General features: G+C 56.4%; 4 protein-coding genes and 1 non-coding gene across 11 annotated transcripts in view; 1 reads left to right on the top strand and 4 right to left on the bottom strand.

Moving 5' to 3' along the window:
* Positions 1 to 283: 283 nt before the first annotated feature.
* Positions 284 to 2,238, bottom strand: PSMB3 (proteasome 20S subunit beta 3). Its single transcript, XM_015885728.3, has 6 exons — positions 2,156 to 2,238; positions 1,627 to 1,811; positions 1,195 to 1,302; positions 892 to 1,069; positions 552 to 646; positions 284 to 410 (listed from the first exon to the last, which is right to left on the bottom strand). Exons 1-6 carry the CDS (start codon positions 2,156 to 2,158, stop codon positions 362 to 364), a joined length of 618 nt encoding a protein of 205 aa, XP_015741214.1. The 5' UTR covers positions 2,159 to 2,238; the 3' UTR covers positions 284 to 361.
* A 1,094-nt stretch (positions 2,239 to 3,332) lies between these two features.
* TRNAN-GUU (transfer RNA asparagine (anticodon GUU)) lies at positions 3,333 to 3,406 on the bottom strand. Its single transcript has one exon. It is a non-coding gene; the product is annotated as a tRNA-Asn (tRNA).
* A 20-nt stretch (positions 3,407 to 3,426) lies between these two features.
* Positions 3,427 to 7,757, top strand: PCGF2 (polycomb group ring finger 2). 3 transcript variants are annotated; one of them, XM_032440930.2, is made up of 10 exons: positions 3,427 to 3,705; positions 5,494 to 5,622; positions 5,746 to 5,842; positions 6,027 to 6,082; positions 6,170 to 6,220; positions 6,310 to 6,418; positions 6,680 to 6,728; positions 6,824 to 6,922; positions 7,021 to 7,101; positions 7,357 to 7,757. In XM_032440930.2, the coding sequence occupies exons 1-10, from the start codon at positions 3,687 to 3,689 to the stop codon at positions 7,666 to 7,668; spliced, it is 1,002 nt and encodes a 333-aa protein (XP_032296821.1). In that variant the 5' UTR covers positions 3,427 to 3,686; the 3' UTR covers positions 7,669 to 7,757. The 3 variants fall into 3 exon arrangements, with proteins under 3 accessions (XP_032296821.1, XP_015741212.2, XP_085388460.1); XM_015885726.2 differs by having other exon boundaries at positions 3,503 to 3,822; XM_085532334.1 differs by lacking the exon at positions 3,427 to 3,705 and adding an exon at positions 4,084 to 4,124.
* A 298-nt stretch (positions 7,758 to 8,055) lies between these two features.
* Positions 8,056 to 8,679, bottom strand: CISD3 (CDGSH iron sulfur domain 3). Its single transcript, XM_015885729.3, has 2 exons — positions 8,513 to 8,679; positions 8,056 to 8,413 (listed from the first exon to the last, which is right to left on the bottom strand). Exons 1-2 carry the CDS (start codon positions 8,654 to 8,656, stop codon positions 8,240 to 8,242), a joined length of 318 nt encoding a protein of 105 aa, XP_015741215.1. The 5' UTR covers positions 8,657 to 8,679; the 3' UTR covers positions 8,056 to 8,239.
* A 563-nt stretch (positions 8,680 to 9,242) lies between these two features.
* The window catches only part of MLLT6 (MLLT6, PHD finger containing), a 33,241-nt gene continuing 20,701 nt past the window's right edge, over positions 9,243 to 21,782 (bottom strand). For 3 of the 5 annotated variants that reach the window (XM_015885719.3, XM_015885720.3, XM_085532333.1), the window contains 10 exons: positions 20,809 to 20,993; positions 19,808 to 19,925; positions 16,464 to 16,530; positions 16,081 to 16,223; positions 15,588 to 15,776; positions 15,312 to 15,400; positions 14,590 to 14,945; positions 14,367 to 14,475; positions 12,692 to 13,075; positions 9,243 to 11,988 (listed from right to left, as the gene is read on the bottom strand). In XM_015885719.3, coding sequence (XP_015741205.2) covers positions 11,944 to 11,988; positions 12,692 to 13,075; positions 14,367 to 14,475; positions 14,590 to 14,945; positions 15,312 to 15,400; positions 15,588 to 15,776; positions 16,081 to 16,223; positions 16,464 to 16,530; positions 19,808 to 19,925; positions 20,809 to 20,993 — 1,685 coding nt within the window. In that variant the 3' untranslated portion in view covers positions 9,243 to 11,943. Of the gene's footprint in view, positions 11,989 to 12,691; positions 13,076 to 14,366; positions 14,476 to 14,589; positions 14,946 to 15,311; positions 15,401 to 15,587; positions 15,777 to 16,080; positions 16,224 to 16,463; positions 16,531 to 19,791; positions 19,926 to 20,808; positions 20,994 to 21,782 lie in introns of those variants that run through there. The other 2 variants (XR_014940766.1, XR_014940767.1) reach the window with 2 other exon arrangements.

The following is a 21,782-nucleotide window of genomic DNA, read 5'->3' as shown; positions in this document are numbered from 1 at the left end:
TTGAAATGCATGCATGTTACCAGATGAGTCTCCAAAAGCAAGAGAAAAAAATAAAACAAACTTTGTGTACAAAACGGGTTCCTCTTTGCTGTCCTCTATGGAGCCTCCTGAGCTGGTGCTGCTTGGGGTCACTATGGATTTAACACAGCTCTGGTTCTGCCATGCAATGTAAATAAGAACCACTCCGAGCAGGCAGGAGATTCTGCTGCTGCTCACATGCAGGTGTGCAAAACCCAACATAAAGAGCTTAATCCTGCTGCTAGGGCTCAAGGAAAAGGAAAAATCATTATAATAGAGTTTTATTTATAAAAAGAACTTGCACTCAAACCGGGCTGAGAGACGCAGGAACGGCTGTGCTGGGTTAATCCATGCGTGCCTTCAGGGTCCTGGTTGTGATCTTGTCTTTTTCACTATAGAGGGAGACAAAGAAGACTGTTAGCAAATCAGGGTTAAATAACCTGGGAAGCCCATCCCTCAACTGATTTTAACCCTCAGGTTGGGAAACTCTGCCTCTGTTCAGAAGGGAAAGAAAGCAGGAAAGCAGCACTCACATTATGTGCACTACTACGCCCATGCCAGACAGGGCATCTCTGTCCACTGCATTCAACATGGCCTGTGAGATCGTTTCAAAGAGGTGATCGGGTTCCTGAAGAAGAGAAGTTGTTTTAGTTTGTTTAAGAACTGGATGTTGAACCACCAGATTTTGCTCCCCACCCCCCAAAAAACATCAAGATGCTGCAAGCATTTTCCTGCAGGCTGCTGTGAGCTGCAGCCTTCCTTCTCTGGGTCACCCAAGGACAGAACTGTCCATCCAACCCTCTCTCTGCTTCCCCATCTAACAGCAGGAGGCAGAACCCCAGGATCCAGGCAGAACCTGGCTGCCTCACTCACCATATCGGGCTCCCAGAGGGACTCACACATGCCGTACATCTGCTCCGAGCAGGTGCCACTGACCACAAAGTCCTCAGTTATCATGGGGCAGCCAATCAGGTCCAGGGAGCAGATGAAAGGTTCGTGTGTTATGGGGTCCAATCCAGCAATGACTGGTTCTGTGTAGTAAGGTCCAAACCTGGGAAGAAAAACAGAATGTAAAACAGGCCTTCCTTGACCTCCCAGCTCCCTAGAATCAGATCAGCTCCAATAGCTGTGCCCTCTTCCAGCACACAAACAGCGCTCGAGTTGTCTGACAGTTACCGTCTCTCGTAGAGCAGATTGGAAACCATGCTCATAAAAGTCTGAGGTTTGATCTGCCTCCCTTCCTTCAGCTCGTAGAGGTTCAGCCTGAACTTCAGCCTCTGGGCTCTGCAAGAGGAGAAAATCAACAGTGTTAAGGCCCAGGCAGGTTCTTTTTGCTTTCATCTTCATCAAGCCTGAGTTGCTCCCAATGTGCGCTCAAGGTACCCAAGGTGCAAATTCCCTTTTATACATGAAGTTATTCATTCCTAACAGCAATGAGGTCTTTCATCACACGCTGTTTGACTGCTAAAATAAAGAACCCACTCTTGTATGTAAAGAACCCAATGAAGGGAGACCAGAGGAGCGCTGCTACCACCTATTATACCCCCTCCAATTTAAGATCCTGTAAATACCCCCCCACACACACACACAGGCTGCAGCATCACTTACACTGTCTGTACATCCGTAGCCAGCCCCGCCAGCCCGATGTACAACCGTTCTCCCATAGGGAAAATCTTCTGGAAGTCCGTGGTGACCATTTGCGCCTGGATCCCAAAGCGACGGTCGGCAGCGATGGCCACGCAGTTCTTCCCCCTCATGGCCATCACGGCCCCGCCGTTATATGACATAATAGACTGCAAGAGAAAGCAAAGGGGGGTGAGGGGATGAGGGGGTCCCCCATGTATCCCATCACCCCCAGCCCCATTGGGACCACTCAGCCCTGCACCCCCCCAATAGAGCTCTGCCTTTGAGCCCCCACATAGAGGCCTTCCCTCATAGCTCCCACCCAAGGCTTCTCGCTCAGCCGGAGCCCCACAGGCCCCAGCTCAGGCCCCACAGGCCCCGGACCAGGCCCCGGTTCAGGCTCCAGCTCAGGCCCCAGCTTAGGCCTCGGTCCAGGCCCCAGTCCAGGCTCCAGCTTAGGCCTCGGACCAGGCCTCAGTCCAGGCCCCGCTCCAGGCCCGCTCCCGTTGCTCACCATGGTGCCGGCTGTACAGACAAACCCCGTCCCTGCTGTTCCGCTTTAGGCCTCAGCCTCAACCCCGCCGCCCCCGTTGTCCCGCCTCCTTCCTCCTCCCATTGGTCACCGCGGTGAGTTTCCGGTTAATTCGCAGCTCGCTATTGGTGGATTGTATCCATGGTGGGCGGAGCCTGAGTGGATGCTACCATAGAGAGGTTGGGAGGGGAAAATGAAGAGTCATAGCGAGCGGTGCATGCCGGGATAGTGGAGGACCGCTGGGGGCGTTACCATAACCCACAATGGGGGGGGCACAATGAACCCTCACAGCCCCCCCCACCCTGCAGAGCCTGTCCCATAAGCAGGCTCAGCACGGCCCACAATGGGGGCTTTTAAAGCCTCATTCCTACCCACATCCCATCCCCATTCCAATCCCCATCCCCACCCCAATCCCATCCTATTCCCACTCCAATCCCCATCTCCATTCCATCCCTACCCCATCCCCATCCCATCCCACTTCCCATCTTATCCCATCTCATCCCATCCCCTCTCCAATCCCAACCACATCCTCATTCCTATCCCCATCCCATCCCTCTCCCATCCCCACCCCAGTCCCAACTGCAGCCTCATTCTTATCTCCCATCCTCATCCCCATCCCATTCCCATTCCCACTCCAATCCCAATCACAGCCTCATTCCTACCCCCATCCCCATCCCATCCCCATCCCATCCCCATCCCATCCCCATCCCATCCCCATCCCATCCCCATCCCATCCCATCCCATCCCCATCCCATCCCATCCCCACCCCAATCCCAACCACAACCTCATTCCTACCCCATCCCATCCCCATTCCATCTCCATCCCATTCCAATCCCATCCCCTCCCACCCTGCCGGGCTCCGTGCCCATGTCTCAATGCTCAGAACACCAGGGATCTCCTGGCACCACCTCACACCGCACAATAAAACACGAACTTCATTATTTCTGCTATGAAAACAAGACCGGGACAGGCCGGAAACATGAATAACTTTAGTGGCATCTATTTTACAAAGGCTTTGTAAGAGAGCAGGAAGATTTTGGATCCCTTTCAGCTTTTTGTTTTCCCTTACAGTTGACCGGGACTGAATCGGGTTGGATTCGGGTCGGGAAGGAGGTAAAAAAAAGAAAAGGAATTGAGAGCAGGTAAAAGGGAAACGCCTCGTCCCTGGGTGGGCTCGAACCACCAACCTTTCGGTTAACAGCCGAACGCGCTAACCGATTGCGCCACAGAGACTGCGTTAAGAGCCGCCGTGCGGCCGCTGCCCTGAGTGATGCATTAACGGTGCGGGGGGGCTGCGGGGCTTCTATCTCCACCTTCTATTTCTTTCCTCATTACATTTATTCCCCTTTCCTTTCTTTATTTTTCCCCCTTTTCCCTTTTTCTCCCCTATTCCTTTCCTCCCTTCTTCTCTTTCCTCCCTTTTCTCCTTCCTCCCTCGCCTTTCCCTCTCTTTTTATTTCCCCCCCCTCCTATTTGCTCCTCATCCATCCCCCCCGCACCACGAGCACCGCACATGTCCCATGATAACCCAGGTGGGGGGGTTGGGGGGGTCCAGGATCTCCATGGGGCCACAGAGGGGTGGGGGGGGGGGCCGCAATCTCAGCCCCTCACTCCCCTCCTCCTCAATACCCCCAAAGGAATGAGGTCACGTGAGTGAAGTGGGGAGGGGGGTGGGGGGAAAGGGGGGGGGCGGGGTCTGGCGGCGGCTGGAGGAGGGAAAAAATTAAAGGAAAAAAAAAAAAAAAAGAAAAAAAGGAGAAAAAAAATATAATAAAGGGGGAAAAAAAAATAAAAGGAGGAGGACGGGAGGGAAGAGGGGGGGGGAAGGAAGGAAAGGGAGAAAGAAAGAAAAAGAAAGGAAAAGAAAAGGGGTTTGGGGGGGGGCGGGGGGGGGAAGGGGCTCCGGCCGCAGCGCACAGCCGAGCCGCGCCGAGCCGGGCAGCGCCAGCAGGTACGGAACGGGACCCCCCCCCTTATTCTTTCCCCGTTCAAAGATGGCCGATGGCCGCCTTGTGCCGTGACCCCCCCCCCCCCAACCGGGAGCGGGGTGGAGGGCGCTGACAGCTCCGTGGGGACGATGGGGTGGAGGGGGGGGGGGGTTGGCGGCCTCGGTATAAAAGGGGCAGCTGGGGGGGGAACAGCCCCCATTGGGGCGGGGGGTGACACCGCGGGGGGGGGGTGAGGGGGGTGACCCGCTCTGTTCAATGCGCGTGTCCGTGTCCGGGACACATGGGGGGTGGGGGGTGGGGGGTGGGGGGGGGTCCCGCTGGGGGAGGTGGGGGGGGTCGTTTCGCCGCGTGCCCCGTCCCGGTGTGTCCGTGCGGAGCGGTGACTTTGAGACGCCCTTCCCCCCCCCCCCCCCTTCCAACACACAGCGTTGGGGAATTGGGGAGGGGGGGCTCCGGGCCAGACCCCCCCCCCCACCCCTCAGGCTCGCAGCCCCGCTGCTGTGTGACACCCGGGGTGGGGGGGTGGGGGGTCATAGAAACCGGTTTGTGCCGGTGGTTTTGTGCCCCCCACCCCCAAGGGACCCGCAGCCCCCACCGGCCCATAGAGCTCCTGCTTGGGGGTGGGGGGGGGTGGGGGGGCAGCCAGGAGCAGCCCGTGCCCCACGGGGAATGTAAAGGGGAAATACCCGCGGGACAATGAGGGGAGGGGGCGGCGTCGGTGGGGATGGGGGTGGGGAGGGGGGAGTCCGTGTCGTGTGCACACGCACAGCTCCATCACGCAGCCCTTGCACGCCCTGCACGCAGCCCATCCACGCCCCGTGCACACCCAGTTGTGCACAACCCTCTGTGTGCATCCATCTGTGCACACCCAGCCGTGCACACCTCTATGTGCACACCCATCCGTGCACCCTGCTGTGTGCACACCCACCGTGCACAGCCCTCTGTGCACACCCATCCACACACACCCATTCACTCCTCTCTGTGCACACCCACCCCCTGCTCATACCCATCTGTGCACACCCATGTGCACACACATCCGTGCACAACTGTTGCACACGCAGGTGCCCAGCCACGGACTCCAGAGTTTCTATAGAAACCAAAAGAGGCTGAAGTGCATCTTCCATCCCACAAAAGCAAAGCACGCTCGTGTGTGTGTGTGTTTGCACGTGTGTGTGTGCAGCCCGAGCAGCTGCAGGCAGAGGGGATGTGCTCGGGGATGCATCCTGCAGCAGGGGGGCACCAAAGGGGGATTTGGGGGGGGGGGGAGCCCACCCTGAGGCTCCGGGGCTGTTTGCTGGGGGCAGAACGGGTCCCGCTTTGGCACCGATCGTTTTCCTTCCCCTCCTTTCCCCATCTCCCCTCCTTTCTTAGGGCGGAGCTGCTGCAACATGCACAGGACCACCCGGATAAAGATCACGGAGCTGAACCCGCACCTGATGTGCGCTTTGTGCGGGGGGTATTTCATCGACGCCGCCACCATCGTTGAGTGCCTACACTCGTGTGAGTGGGCGCCGCTGCCCCACACCGTGAGGCTGCAGTGGGGTGGAGAAGGGATGTATAGGGGATAGGGGGAGGGCACGGGGTGCTGCCCATTTCAATGGGGCGCTGCGTCTCTCCCCGCAGTCTGCAAGACCTGCATCGTGCGTTACCTGGAGGCCAACAAGTATTGCCCCATGTGCGACGCCCAGGTGCATAAAACCAGACCCCTCCTCAGCATTAGGTGCGTTGGGTGACCCCCCATAGGAGGGAAGGGGGGGATATGGGGCTGGGACATGGGATGGGATGGGATGGGATGGGATGGGATGGGATGGGATGGGATGGGATGGGATGGGATGGGATGGGATGGTGGGATAAGGGGGAGAAGTGCAGCTCCCACTGCTGTTTCTCGTTTCCTTACCCCTCAGATCAGACAGAACGCTGCAGGACGTCGTGTACAAATTGGTCCCGGGGCTGTTTACAGGTGCGGTGCGGGTCAGCGCTGCGGGAAGCCCCAGCCGTGCCCCCCTCCCCCCTAACCCTCCTCTCCCTTCACCCCCCTCTCTTATAGACGAGATGAAGCGTCGCCGCGAATTCTATGCCACGTACCCCGTGGCTGAGGGTGAGTGCCCGCCTATTAAGCCCCCTTCCCCCCTCCCACGCGACCCCCGGCTCAGACCCATCCTCTCCCCTTCCCCCCGTGCCCACCAGTGCCCAACGGCTCCAACGAGGACCGCGGGGAGGTTCCGCAGCGAGACGGGACGCAGCCGACGGAGGACGGCATCGTCAGTCTGTCCATTGAGTTCTACGAGGGAGCCAGGTTCGCTGCTGGGCGGGGGGACGTGGGTTGGGGGGGTCAGGAAGGGGATGTGGGGCGGGGATGTGGGGCTGGGAGCATCCAGGGTCCATCGCAGGGCTCAGCCACGCATCTCGGAGCAGCAGCGCTGTGTGCATGGGGTCCCGACGTGTTTCCCCCCCCCCGTGCCCTCCCCACGGAGGGTCCCCCCCCCAGGGGCTTTGTTTTCTCCCCTCTCCCGTTTTCCTTCAACTCTGTTCCCTCTTTGCTTTCCTGCCCCCCCAGAGAGGAGAAGAAAGGGACCATCGAGAACGGGGATCTGGAGAAGGAGAAGGTGAGAGCCGGGGAAGGGGCAGCTGGGTCACACCGGGGGAAGGGGGAGGGTCTGCCCCCGCTGCAGGGGGGGGCTCAGCATCACTCCTCCCCCAGAGGAACGCGGTGCGGTTCCTGCGCTGCCCCGCGGCCATGACAGTCATGCACCTGGCCAAGTTCCTGCGCAATAAGATGGATGTGCCCAGCAAGTACCAGGTGAGAACGAACCCATGCTGCCCCCTTCCCCCCCTCGCCCCCTCCGGCTTTGCCTGTTCCCCCACCCCGGGGGGCATTGATGCTGTCCTCTGCACCAGGTGGAGGTTCTCTATGGAGATGAACCCCTGAGGGATTACTACACACTGATGGACATCGCCTATATTTACCCTTGGAGGAGGGTGAGTGGGGGGATGCAGGGTGTGTGTGGGGGGGGCCATGGGGTGCAGGACATGGGGTGTATGGGATGCATAAGCTGAGGGTGCATGGGGTGAGTGATGTGCATGGGGTGCAGGGTGCACGGAGCACTGGGTGTGTAGGGTGCATGGAGCACAGAGTGCAGCAAGGTGTGCACGCAGGGTGTCCAAGGTGCACGGGGTGTGCAAGGCACACAGGGTGCAAGGTGCCACGCTCTGCCCGTCTCCCCCCCTTAACAGAACGGCCCCCTGCCTCTCAAATACCGCGTCCAGCCGACCTGCAAACGCCTGAAGCTGCCGCAGCCGCCCACCTCGGAGTGCACCAACACCAGCGGCGCCTCCGAGTGTGAATCTCTCAGCGACAAAGCTCACAGCCCCGCCACGCTGCCCCGCACTCCACCCTCCCTGCCCAGCCCCGGCACTCCGCCCCACGGCTCTCCCAGCCCCACAACCGCTTCTGCGCCCCACGGCGCTTCGAACTGCCCCCCTTTGCCCCCCTCCCGCTGCCGCAAAGCAGCGGCTCACGGCCCCGCGGGGTCCGCGCTGACCTAACGGGGGGCTGGGGGGAGGCCGTGTTGGTTTTGTATAGCTCTATATATTATATATATGTGCATCTATAAAGAGAGACGTGTACAGAGGGAGATGAAGATTGTACATACGTATTTTACGGGTTTAGAGTGCAGGTGAGGTGCATAGGGCGGCCTTTCAGCCCGGAGATGTGTGTGTGGCTGCCTCTCACCCCACTCCCCAGGCTCTGGGGGTGCATCAGTGGGTTCATAGATTGCTATAGGATTGCTTTCTTCAACTGATGCTCTTGGGGTGTCACTGCAGCCCCCACTCCTGCACTACAATGCTACAGGACCCCCCACCCCAACCCTGCGTGTTTTTCCCCCCCCTGTGTTCCCAACTACACACAGCTCCATGTGCTCACATCCCATGTGCGGTCACATCCCATCGTATATTTGCATCATCCTGTACAGTAATCGAGCAAACATTTGCACTGGGTCATAGGTGCAATGAATGCTGCTCAGTGTCACGCACCCCCTCCATCTCACACCCCCCGGGACCCACACACCGCAGGGGCTGCATCCCTATGGGGTGAGGTCACAAGGGGGGAGGGGGCTCAACGTCGGGCTCCGCTCCCCGCTTCCCACAGCCGTAGGTGGCTGCCGTCGCACCGGGGGGGACCTCGGGTCCTTTTGCATGCACACAGCCACACTTTGCCGTCCGCCTCCGCCGTGAAACGCACCGGAGCTTTATCCGGAGCCAAAGTGCGGTGAGAGCCGTCGCAGAACGGCTGAGAAGCAAAAAGGGTCGCGGTGTTAAGAGGAAAACTGCGGGACCCCGCAACCCCATCCCGCAAACCCCCCCCCGGCCCCATCCCGCAGCCTCACACCTGCGCCCTGCTGTGCCCGCACGAGCACCACGCGTATTTCTTCCCCTCCTTCAGCTCCACGCGATACGGGAAAGAGATGCGGGGTGAAAGCGCAGCTCTCAGCCGAGCAACGAGAGCGGCCGCCCCGCGTCGTACCGCCGCCATCCCCGCACCGCCCCGGAACGGCCGCAGCTCCTCCCAGCCCGACGGTGACGGAAATTGGGCTCTTATGAGTTGCAGCGGCCGCTCCGCCTCCTCTTCCTCTTGTATCTTCGTTTTCCTTCCCTTTCCCCTTCTCCTCCCCTCCCGTTCCATTCCCAAACATCCTCCTTGCTGTCCCTCCGCTTTCCTGCCTGGTGAAGAGGAGACAAGAGGACAAGGCTTGAGCCGTGCATTCACTCCTGCTGCTTTGAAGCTGCTGCTTCACCCTTGCAAACAACCTCAATGCAACACCCTAGAGCGCCAGCGAGCAGCAGAGCAATGCAGGCTGCTCAACTGAGATGCAGGGTTTGCTGCATCGGTTGCACAGATTCAGCGTCCTTTGCACGGATGCAAAGCTCTTCTCAGCTCTGCAGGGGGTTTGCAGGACAAACAGGGCAACGAGAGCTTTTGTGCCCCCCCAGAATTGAGCAGCAGCAGCTGCACCCCAACGCAGCCCTTCATTGAACACGAGACCCCCCCTGCTATGTTGCCTTTGGGGTTGTGAGCAGCTGATCCCCTTTAACCTTAGGCATTAACGACGCCTCCCACGTTAATATTAATATTATTTATTATAATAAAGAACAGTCAAGCAGCGTGAAAAAAATATATCTTAGCTACATTACCTTAAATTGCCAAAAATATACACATTTTTTTCTCTTTTATTTAATTAAAAAAAAAAAAACAACAGAAAAACCAACAAACAAACTGAAACGGAACAAAAACAGAAAAAAAAAGAGACACATGCAACGTACTAAAGGAGACATCAGCATCAAAATGGGTAAAGAAACGTACCCCAGTGCAACTGAAACACAGATCATCTTTAGCTTTTCTTTTCCTTCCCCCCTCCTCCTCCTCCTCCTCCTCTTCCTCTTCCTCCTCCTCTCTTCACAGCCATGTGCTGACCCCCCCTCCCTCTTCCCAAAGGGACCTCAGGGTGCAGGGGGTGCCCTTTAGCACCTCTGGAAGAGCCCCGAGGAATGTGTAAGTGCTTTATCTGCGGGGCTCTCACCTTTCCCCATCAGCCTTTCCTGACCCCTTTGGGTTCCTGCTGGTGCTCAGCCTTGGGGTGCTGACCCACGGATCCAAGCAAGGCTTTGATTTGCTCTGCTCACAGCCACACTGATGGAAGCCATCAACCCTCTCTTGCCCTGCTCCCTTCCTGCTTCCAGGTTTTCCATGCAAAGCTGGAACGTGGTGATGCTCTGCAAGAGCCTACATGAGACTGGGCAGTGGGCAGCCCCCATAGGGACCTCCCAGTGGGAATAAACCCCAAAAACAGAAGAAAAACAAGTATCAGAATTGAATCAGAGCCCCAGGTGAGCCCAGCAGCATCAGGCATTGCAGCTGTAGAGCTCACAGCTGCAGTTGGACCCCCAGCCCCAATAGATGCAATGGGGAGGAGGTGCTCTGTGCCAGGGCTGAGCCATAGGGATGATGAGGAGGGGGCACATTTTGTCCTTGTGTTTTACTTTCCCTCCTGCTTTCACTGTTTGCTGCCATCCCCATCCTCCCGACAGCTTCTTAACCTTGTTCAAACATCAGCTTTAAAGAATAAAAGCAGAATTCTATCCAAGCCATTTCTGAGCCTTCATAGACTGGGAGATCAGAATGGAGCTTCTCCTTCTGCTTTTTAGCTTTATCCAACCCTCAGGGCGATCATTTCCCAAACAGAAAACAACAAACCAAACCCCCCCCTAAAAAAGAAAGGAAGAAAGACATGACGGATGAGATCTGCCCCACCACCAGCCTTCTATTCCCATCAGCACAGACCCACTGCTGGTAAATTCGAATAGTGCAAACCAGTTGGGGGCAGTGGGAATGTGCTGAAATAGATCCAGGTCTGCCCACGTGTTACACTTTAAGACCCTTGGAGCTTCTGTTTGCTGGAGTCTTCACACCTGTTCCCCCCCAACTCCAACCAGGAGAGCTGGGAAGAGGGAAAGAAGGGGTAGATGCATGTTTGATGTAATGCTCCCCTCTCTCAGAGCAGCCCCACCTGCCCTGCCATCCATCCATCCATCCATCCATCCATCCATCCATCCATCCATGAAATCAGAAGCTCCTCGCTGAGGTTCCAGGCTGTGAGATGGAGTTAAGGTCAAAAGGTGGAAGAGAACAAAGGGTCCGATGCCCCAATGTGGGAGCTCATTGACAGCCCCGTTGCTTGGAGATCCCCTCTCTCAGTGCCTAAGACCAATGGAAGAACGCTGTTTCTTGGCTGGGTAGGTTTGTGGGTTTTTTTTGCCAGACTGGAATGATTTGTGGTGGGGAAAGGATAAACCACAACTGGGGCTGCCTTTTCCATACACACACATTGCCACCACCCAGCTGAGGCTTGCGATGGAAGAGCCAGGTTCAATGCACCTTCAGGAGTTGGCTGTGATGGGATAACACCGACCACAGCCCCTCTTTGCGAGCTGAACATCAGGTTTTGGACATCTTAGAATGAAAGAGAGGCAGCACGAGGAGCAGGAATGTGCTTTTCACTCCCCAAGCACAGCACTGACACACCAGCAGCTGGCAGAGCAGACGTGGCCGTGTCCTTTACAGCAGCTTGCAGCTCTCCAAGCACCGCTCCTCACCCATCACTCCACCACCCGTGTCCTTCAGGCTGGGGCTGCATCCAGCTGAGGTGCAGGGGAGTCGGACGATGGCTACAAAGAGCATCTATAAGAGCCCAGCAGGTGAGAAATCACAGCTATGGAGCTTCTTCACTTCCCCAGCAGGGAGGAGCAGCCCATGTAGGTACAACCACAGCATCCCCAGGTGGGTCACATCCAGCGCTGCCTCCGAGGGCACCTCCATATCCCTTTGCACTGCACACCAGTGTCCTCAGCAGGGGTTGCCCCCCCTTCCTCCACCAAGCTCTTGGCCGAGGATGCTCCGTGCTTCTCAGTGCACACTCAGACCACACGCTTGTGCTCATAGCAGGGAGCAGATGGTGGCACGTGGTGTTAACTCTCCTCTACTCTGTCTGGAAACACAGCTTCACTCTGAGCATGTGGGGCACGGAGCAGCGTGGCAAGCTGCCCTTTCCCCCCCCCCAACCTTTGCTCCTCCTGATAGCAGGGCTTGGTCGGAGACGGACTGTCTTCCAAAGCACCTCTTGGCATTGCCCAGTGGCAGGAAATGCTTCTTGGAAGCCTTGTGCTCATTTGCTCTAACAGTACCAAAGCTGCTGACTGTGGAAAGCCACATTCCCCCTTGGTTGAGAGGAGTTGGCTGCTGGTTTGTTCAGGGTGAGAGGGAGCTTAGCCCTTGTCTTGGGTAAGAGGAGCTCCCTTTTCATTCATGCTCTTTAAAAACAACAACAACAACGAAAAGAGAAGAGAAAAAAAAAACAACAAACAAACAGAAAGAGAAACGCAGAGGAGACAGGTATCAGTACTGGAGGGGCAGAAACAGAGAGCTCTGCTGTGCTGCCAACCTGGCCCTGCTCACTGCCACCACTCAGGCTCCACCGAGAGCAATGGGCACACCAAGGAGCCCTAGGCTTCCCCTCTGCCTTCTCCTAAGCGTCTCCAACCAGGTCTGGACCTTCTGGGTATAAACACAGGCCAGGGGAAGGGATGGAGGAATTGCAAACGTATCGTCCCCATCCCTCGATGCTGGTGTTGCAGTACAAGGATGCTTTTAGAGAGAGGCTGCAGACCTCTCCTCTTGGGTGCAAGATTCCTTCTTTCTAAACCCTGGGTCTCAGCATGCAGTCACCTCTGTGTCTCGTTGGCACCACAAGGGGCACGCTGCCCATCCACGTCTTAGGAAGGGTGCCCTGGGAGCCTCTGTGCCTACCTACGGCCCTGCCTGGGCCTACAGAAGTCCTTGGAGGTCTGTCATGATGTGACAGCAGCCACTCAGTGGGGCACAAAGCCAGCAGAGCATCCTGGCTCTGCTGCCCACATAGTGCCCTGGTTCTCCCACGTTAAGTGCGGTGCACAGGGCACAATGCCCGGCACCAGGAGCTCAGTGGGGTTAGGGGAGCGCTAGCAGCATACGCACCGTTCCTTTTGGGGTGTTGCCATCAGCCTGCAGGTTGAGAAACGGGTTAGTCTGTGCTGTGAGGACGGGAGGGATGCCTGTCCCCGAAGCCATGAGGCTGCTCCCAGGAGCGCTGAGCGGTGGGGTGGCTTGTGATGGAGCCAGGAGGGCATTGCTAGGGTTGAGCTGCTGGGGGGAGAGGGAAGCCATGAGGGAGCTGCTGTTGGGGGGCGGCTGGGGGGCCGAGGTCATCGGGGCGCTGGTGCTGGAGTGCAGGAGGGGGGTGGAGGTGGCTGCCAGGAGGCTGCTCATGGACAGCTGGGATGAGCTCGTCATCTGCAGCCGCTGCAGCTCCCTCTTCTGCTGGATTTGCTGCATCATCTGGAACACCAGGGCCTGCTGCTCCTGCGAGGAAAGGTGAGGAGAGCCATCAAAGGAGGGACAAAAGGCTCGGGAAGGGGTGACACCTAAGGCAGAGAAGCCAGGAGCCTTATTAGCACGCTGCGGATGGGGATAAGGCTAAAAGTCCCCCTCGTCACATTCCTATAGGCACAGAGAGGAACCATCTGTTGTATTCATTAGCAGACTGTGCTCGTCACCTCTCTGACCCCGTTGTTTCCTGAAGTGTGGGCACACACATCCACAAAGTGCTTTCCAAACAATCAATCCATGGGTTTTAAATCTGTTGCACTCATCACTCTGGATTTCTATGCTACTTTCCTCTCCCAGCCCATCCTGCTGCAGCCTGGGGGTGGGGATGGGTGAGCTGGGCTCTGGGGATGAGGAGCACAGCACACCTGAGCCTGGAGGGATGCCCTGGCACCCAACTGAACTGCAGAAGTCACTATAGCAACCATAGACCAATGCGGCGCGCTGAGAGCTGACATTGTTTCCATGCCCATAGGGATGCAGCTGATGACACGGTGACATCAGCCACTGCAAAGAGAAAAGCCTTTGGAAATTTGCTTTTTCCCTGGTTATAAATAGCCTGACCCAGAAATCTCTACAAAGCAGCAGGCCAAGTTCATGGGAGATATAAATGAGCTGAGCTTCATTGACGGGAGCCGTCAGCCCTCCCATGTAAGGCACAGCACAGAGTGGCTGCAGTGTGACTGAATGCAGCTCTCATACACTCCAGGTTCTGTTCACAACCCATCAATGCAGCTCCCTGATGCTGAGGATGGGGTCAGACCCTCAGAGCAGCCACCCAGCCCTTCTCCTGACCCCACATGCAGCCCTCCATGTCAGCATGCCCGAGCATGGCTTGCCTGCCTCAGGACCAAGCAATTTAGTGCTTATCTCTTTCTACACTCAAGCAGCATCCTCCAGCAAGTTCCTCCTCTCCTGTGAGCCTGAATATCTCTGCAGCAGGAGCAGACACGGTTTGCACTCACTTGGCAGGAGGAGGTAACAGCGCTCCCTGCTTTTCACCTTGGCTTAACTTTGCTGTGCTCTCACACCCTCAGGGTGTGGGAAACCCAGATTACATTTTTCCCTCTGCACAAACAAAGCCCACACCCCTATCAGCCCCCTCCACACCTTCCTGCCTACAGCTTTCCTCCTCGCTCCACCCACAGCAATGGGGAGACCTCAAAGGAGGCTCAGTTGCAATAGGGAGCAACGCTTCCCATCCCAGCTCCAAAGCCTTCCCGTTAAACAGTTCATCAGACAGAAGGTGCCAGGCAGGGACTCTTACCGGATTAAGAGGTTGAGAAGTCAGGAGCTGCTGGAGCTGCTGGAGCTGCTGCTCGTGTTGGTGCAAGACGTGCCGTTGTTGCTCTGTCAGGGGACTCAGGCTCGGCATGCTGCAAGGGAGCAAAGCATCAGCATCAGCGCAGCCCGCTTTGGTCCTGCGTGTGCAAGGATCCCTCCCGGTGCTAAACTTCTGCTGGAGAGGGCCCGGCTGTCCCCATCCTCACCTGCTCAGGCTGGTGGAGAGCTGCAAGGTCGGAGGGCCGCTCGCCTGCGTCAGCGCGCTTGGAGGCTGGGCGGCCTGAGCTCCGTTCAGATTCCCCAGGATCCCGTTGATGGGCATCTGCTGACCTCCTGCCACGGTCCCCATCAGGCCGTCCACCATAGGCACAGTGGAGAGGCTGTGGTTGGCAGTGGTGCCACCCCCCAGCCCGCTGCCTGCCACCCTGGCCAAGCCATTCACCTGCTGCACCCCGGGAAGGGGTAGCGAGGCAGGACTCTGCTGCAGCATGGGCAGGGGTGGAGGAGTGCTGTGGAAGGACAGGGAAGAGCTGCTCCTGCTGGGGCAACCTGAATGAGGGTCCTGGGGGAGAAACGGATATAAGAGCATCGGACTGGGGCAGCTTGTGAAAGGTTGGCTCAGCTCCGGGGGGGGGGATGGAGAGCTGGAGGTGGGAAGGGGGCTGTGAGTGCGAGTGCAGGCGTATGCTCAGAGAGGACCCAGACCTCAAATGTGCTTTGCTGGATCTCTAAAAGCATGGCTGGAATAGCCTGGATGCATTCTCACCTCTCGCTCGCAGGCTCAGCAACCCTCAGCACTGAGAATGAGTATCTCCAGAATAAGAAGCCTGGTTTCTGGTGTGAGCTGGACACCAAGTCAGAGCTCTGGCACTGCACTGCTCTGCTCCCTCCCTGGTCCCTTCCCCAGCTGGACGTGTGACCCGTGTACCTCAGAGGAAGTGGAGAGCGAGTTCTCGATCCCAAAGCTGTTCTTGCACGGGGGGCTCTTGCTGATGCTCAGGGAATCGTTGTTGCACACTGTAAGGAGGAAAGAAGTGAGAACAGAAAGTCAGGGGTGGAGCCTGACGTTGCCACAGCAATGGCTCTATCACCAGTGGATGCAGCCACATAAATGGGTCAGATCCTCCCTGCCATGACCCACCCCTGCCTACCCCAGGACCCCCTATAAGGGGGCACAGAGCGATGCTTCCCATACACCCCTCACCGTTGGTGGGCAGGATGTAGTGAGCTTGGCTGCCCGGCCCGTTGCTGCTGGTCACCACTGGGAAAGGGACAGAGAGCTGGACATTGAGGAGCTGCAAACGCTCCTTCTTGGCCGTCAGGGTCATGATCTGCTCCTGGAGCCGCTGGTTCTCCTTCTGCAGCGAGTGCAGAGCTTTGAGCATCTCTACAACTGCAGGGATGGAATGGAATGGAATGGAATGGAATGGAATGGAATGGAATGGGAGGGAGGAGGGATGGAATCCAGGGATGGGGGGACAGAGGAAAGAGGAGAAGGGGAAGCACACAGGGGTACCACAATTAGAGCACGGCAAGGGAAGACTGGCCTCCAGAATGCAGCCCCACTGCCAGCTCCTCCCCATGCCACAGGTCAGCGCTTCATCCCCAGCCTGGCTCTATTTCTTAAGGGCAAATCCCCCCACAAAAGACCCCCAAGGATCGCTCCTCCCGCAGCCCCGTGCCCCCCCATGACTCACTGTTGACGCCAGCCTCTCCATTGCCCTGCTTCTCCAGTAGCTGCTCGATGTTGGGGGTGGCCTGGGGGACATTTTCCAGCTGCCCACTGCTGCTGCAGGACACCGTCTGGTCAAAGAGGGTCGGCAGGCTGCTGATGGGGGACCTGCGGGTGGTCGGGGGGGCAGTCAGAACCCCTCATCTGCACCACACTCCTCCCTTCTCCCAGCAGCTCTTCCACACCCCTCCCAGCTCTGCTTTTCTCATCCCATCTCCAAGGGCAGATCCATCGTTCCTGCTTGCCCAGCTGCCGGAGCAGCCCCAGGAGGAGGGCAAGAACCTTCCCCCTCCCCAACCCACCTCACCCACCCCCACATCACTCGAGGCACCCGAAGGTCACACTCACATGGAAGAGAGACTCTCCTGGGGCGAAGTCCCTCGGCAGCCGAAACTGCAATCCTCCAGGTCGGGCTCTGGATGGGGAGAAGCATAGAGATGCACCCCGTTCATAAGCGCTCGGCTCTGCAGGTGCCCGCAGCCGGGTTGTCCCCGCTAGATGGGAGCACCGAGCAGCCCGACGGAGCCTTTGCGTCACGCAGAGCCCGCACAGCCCCCGCCCCGGGGGAGGTAATAGAGGAGGGGCTGCGTGTCCCCATGTGTCACCCGGGGAAGGTCACGGCTGGGTGCTGCCTGGCTGTCCCGGTGCCTTCAGCCAGCCGAGCTGAGGATGCTCTCTTTGTCTATCGTGGGTATAGACAACGCTTGGCTTTCCTGAGCTTTCAGCATCCCTTCCCCAAGCCAGCTCCATTCCTCCACCCTTTCCACATCATACAATAACAGGACAGCTCCGGTTGGAAGAGATTTTAATGCTCATTTAGTTCCAACCCAGCTCAGGCTGCACCTGAACCCACCCAGTGATGGGGCACCCACAGCTCCCTGGATGTTCCAATGCCCAACCACCCCATGCTGCTGCTGTGCACTTGTGTGAGACATCTATACAAACAGCCATCAAGAACAAGGAGGATTTATCTGCTGTTTGCAGCCCCTAAGCACACGCTAGCATTGCTCTGGGCAACCCAGGTGTTGTAAGGGGAGCCCACCCCGGTGCCTGACAGCCCCTCCTCTTCCTCACACAAAAAGAGATGTTTCCCATGTGCAGGAATCCAGGAAGTCTCCCGCAGGGAGCACAGCCAGGCACTGTGATTTACAGCACCATACCCTGAGCTGGACATTGGTTACCAGCAATATTTTCTGCTGCTGAGAACAAACAAGAGCAAGGCTTGTAGGAATGAGACCAGCCCTCACCCCTTCACCCATGTGGTGGTACCTTCCCAGTCACCAACTATACCTGGTTGGCCCATATGGGGAGAAGCCACTGCTCCCAGTCAGCAGTGATGTCCTGGTGTAAGGACACGTGGAGACAAGGCCAACAAGGTCAGATTTAGGGATGCTACAAGGCATATGGAGCTTTCCTAAGCTCTTGGGAGCACTGCAATTCACCTCAGTATCATTTTCACCCCCTAAACCCTTTAGAACATCTCCACATCCTATTGCAAGCATCTGTGCCACACCAGGTTTCACATGCAAGCAGACCAACATCCAGCCAAGCTCTGACTGTCTGCTTATTGCTGTCTTGTTTTCTTGCAGACCAGGGAGGCTGTGTGCATCCATGTGATTCTGAAATAGCACCAAGCTCCACGCTCCTGGCCAACACCAACCTCTGTTGGCTGGAAGTCTGGGAGATAACCAAGTTATCAAACAGAGACAGCCCTTTGCAGGGCAACAAGTCTGAAAAGGAGGCTCGAAAACAGCCATGGGAGATAAATGCATTTGGGCTGTCATCGTGGTGAGGCAGGATCCAGGACAAGCAGTGGGAGGATGAACCAGACAGGAGCTGAGGGAGTGGGAAGATAAGAATCAGACTTTTTGCATTGCCAAAGGCACTTCGGTATCAACCTGCATCAGTGATAACAGGTTTTTTGGTTCCTCCATCTGTAAGACAGGATAAAACTGTTTCCCTACATCACATTCAAGTTGTGAAGGACTCGGATATCAGTGCAATGAAAGCTATGTCTGCAGGGGATCCGTCTACACAGACGCTCCCAGGAAAGGTAAGCTGTATTAAAGACAAGGCAGGCACACTCAAAGCCTCACAGCCACCTTGTTAACGACTTGGGATTAAAGCAGTCGTCGCAGTTTTAAGTGAAAATGGCTGCAAAGGAGGTTTAATTCACGTTAATTAATCCCACTGGAAAAGAAAACAACACAAGGAATTTGGCTTAATGGCCTCTGGGTCACCGCTGCAGAGAGGAGATGGGGATGGAGGACCCTTAATGGTGATAAACAACAGGAGATGTTCGGAAGGTTGGCTGGAATCAGAAGGATCCCAAAGATCAAAAGAGCAATTTTGGAGATGGAAACTGAGCACTGAGGGCTTTGCCTGCCTGGTTCATCCATCATCAGCCGCAGGGGCTGGAGCTGAACCTGGGCTGCTGAGCCTGAACCACAAGGCTGCTCCTGAAAGCCGATTTGCTTCCTCCTGCTGTCAGCACCTCGCCAAAATAACAGCCCAGGGAAGTGGCAGCCGCTCCTTTCCTCTCTCTCGTTGATGGCCAAGGAGGGGGAGGAATAACTCCTGGAATCATCCCATTCCCTTCTCTTTATTCCAGGTGACCGCTCCTGGCTCACAGCTCCTGCACAGCAGCCCTGACACTGCTGGTTGTCAGCACTGTGGTTCCCTTCCCATTGCAACCATGCAGACACAACGCTGCCACACAACACAGAGACACAAACAGAGCAACTTCCAAAAGCTCATACATAAACACACGCGTTCCCTCATGCTTTACATGCAGGCATGCACGCTGGTTAAGGCAAATAAGGGCACACGGTGCGGGATTAACCAGAGAGCTCAGGGTGATCCCTATTGAGGTCTGTGCCATTCCAAGCCCTCGTTGCTCCACGTGATGCTGGGCAGAGCTTTTAGTCCATGGGTTCAGCATCCAACGTGTTGAGCTGCCAGCATTTCTGGGCTAGGGGAGAGCAAGCACTGCAAACTGCTTTTGCTCAAGCACAGAGGAGGCTGAAAAGCTTCTGCTTGGAAAAAAAACAAGCCTTACGATGCTTCAAGTTTCCTGCTTATGAAGCAGGCAGCTTTCCAAGAAAAATGGATTTGCCTCGGTGGGAAAAAATGAGCAGTTGTAAGCAATTCAGTGCTTGGCACGGTCGTGTTTGGAAGTGGAAAGCAGCGGATTCTGCTGCATTTCATGAGAAAGCCAAAGGGAAAGAGCAGAAAGTGACTCAAAACAGGGCTGGAAGATGAAAATGAAGAATGTTTGAAACAGCCCTTTGGAGGATTGGGAAAAAGCAAAAGCTCGGAGCTGTTCTCAGCGGGTTTGCAAAGTTTTAGTCGGTAAAAAAGCACCAAATCTTTGGGAATACGAAACCTTTGGGGTGTGGAAGGAGGGAAAGATTTCCATTCTTGCATCTCCTCAGCACGTGTCCAGGGACACGCATCACATAGCAGCACATGTGTTCATACAGGGCTGGAGGGGGGAATACTTCCTAAAGGCAAACACAAGTACAAGGGGGAAAGGACAGCCTTTCTCCTGGTCCTGTATGGCACATATGTGGGATGGGAGCAAGCAGGGGTGGGTGGGGGGATAGATGGATAACTATGGATGCTGTTTCTCTTGACTCTTCCAGGGAGATCCCTCCAGGAGCCCATACTCACATACCTTCTGATTCACGTACCTGCCCGGCTGCTTTCCGACTGATTTAAGAGCGGGTTGATGGACAGCCCAGATGTGAGGGGGCTTCCAAAAATATGTGAGGAAGGGAGGCTGAACGTGGAACCTGCCAGCGAGAACACCTGCATGGCAATGGGAAGGGGGTGGGATGGGGAGGGAGAGAAAGGAGAGAGGTGGGAGGGAGGGAAAGGGAGAGATTACTTCTCCAAAAGGCGAGAGGGAAAAAGAAGGTTTCATTATTCTCTTCCTGACTGTTGAACTCAGCTCGGTCATGAGAGAGAGAGTTAAAAATATCTCCCTGGAAGTCCCAGCAGACAGCTGAAAATCTTCCCAGCCCCATCTCTGAGCCAAGAGGTCTGAACGGGCTGAGTAACACTACAGCTGTACAACTAACTCTCTCCTCCCTGTAAAACACCTCTCACCACCAAGCTCCCAACAAAGGATGGGGCTCTGTGTGCTGGCACACGTGCAGCCCACCCAGCTGAGATGCCTCCCACTGAGCTCCCTATGCTGGAGGGCTGGCACTGGTGGTGAGCAGCACGGACACAACACACACCTCTGCCACCCGAGCTGTGCTCCTTGTGCAGGCAATGGAGGGTAATGCACCAGCAGGCTGCAATTCCTCTCACCCCAAAGTGGTTCCATGCATCCTCAGAGGGCCCTGGACACACAGTTTGTTGTGTGCATTGAGTGATATTCTGAGCTGTAGCAATAATAGACTCAGGGTTATGCCACTTCTGCAATCTTTCAGGTATAAAAACCCAACAAAATGGTGTAGCCTCCAGACTAAAGCAATTCGGACAAGGGAACTTTGTTGCTGTGATGCCAAACTGCCTGCAGCTCTCTCCGTCTGCATCTTTTAAGCGATGCCAAAGGAAGGTGAAGCTGGCAGCTCCCTTCATAAGCAAAGGAAGGGAAAAAGCAGCTCCTCCGTGCCCACAACACCAGCCCTGCTCAATGCAGTGCCCTCCTAAACAACAGCCACCTTGCTCCCCAGGCTCTTACCTGCGTGGTGGAGACGGAGGAGGAGGAGGAGGTGGGGATGGTGCTTGCGAAAGGAGAGCGGTTGAGCGGTGGGATGGATGCTGTGCCCTGATGTGCCAGCAGGCTGGAGGAGAGAGGTGTGCTGCACACAGCCCGGAGCACTCCACCCCCATGGGAAATAGGGTCCTTGTTACTGGTGTAGATCCCTGCAATAGGAGGGGAGGAAATGTGTTAAAGAGGCATGTTCCCACCAACAGCAAGGCCTGGGGGGCAGCTGGTGTGCTGCTTCTATGCAAGGGAGGGCAGCACTGCAGAAGGGCCACATGCAGCGTGTGCCTCAGCATCTCGTGGCCCAGCATGTAGTCAGAGCTGTGATCATTCTGTCACAGTAAAGGTGTCACAGCTTTCCAGCCTTCTCCCCTCATTTGCTTGCTGCACCCAGAAACCACAGCACTCACTCACCAAAGCCACACGTGGGTAGCAAAAGGGAGACCCACAGCCAAGGGACAGCACTCCTGCTGTGTTAACCTGACCCCTTCCACTGTGCCCAGAGACTGGGGAGGTGCAGGGACAGAGAGATGGGTCTGGGGGGGGATGAAGAGGGATGAGGAGCTGCTGCACAGGCACGCAGCACAGCCCAGCACTGGCTCTGCCAACATCCCACTGCAGAAGAATGGGAGAATGAACAGGGAGAGGGCAGGTCCTGGCAGCCTCTTCCTCTCTGAAACGTTCCTTTGTTGTTCCAGGGGGAGAGGAAAAAAAAAAAGAAAGAAAACCCAAAGAAAGAAATTGGCCTCAGGTTGTGATGGTGGAGGAGGCTGCAGTGATTCTTGCAGTTCCTCTCCACTCTCAGGCAGTGCAGACAAATGGGCTGCAGCTCCTGGGTGCATGCAGCAGAATTAGATCCCCCCCCCCTTAAACCTCCTTTGCAATCTGACCTAAATTGGAGCATCTGCAAACAACCCACAATAGACCGATGACAAGTTCTGCTGCCA

The sequence above is a fragment of the Coturnix japonica genome, unplaced genomic scaffold (assembly GCF_054131305.1).
Source record: "Coturnix japonica strain WE unplaced genomic scaffold, WE-NBRP24 Scf049, whole genome shotgun sequence".
Classification (NCBI taxonomy): Eukaryota; Metazoa; Chordata; class Aves; order Galliformes; family Phasianidae; genus Coturnix; species Coturnix japonica.
This window is presented reverse-complemented; position numbering and strand designations above follow the sequence as displayed.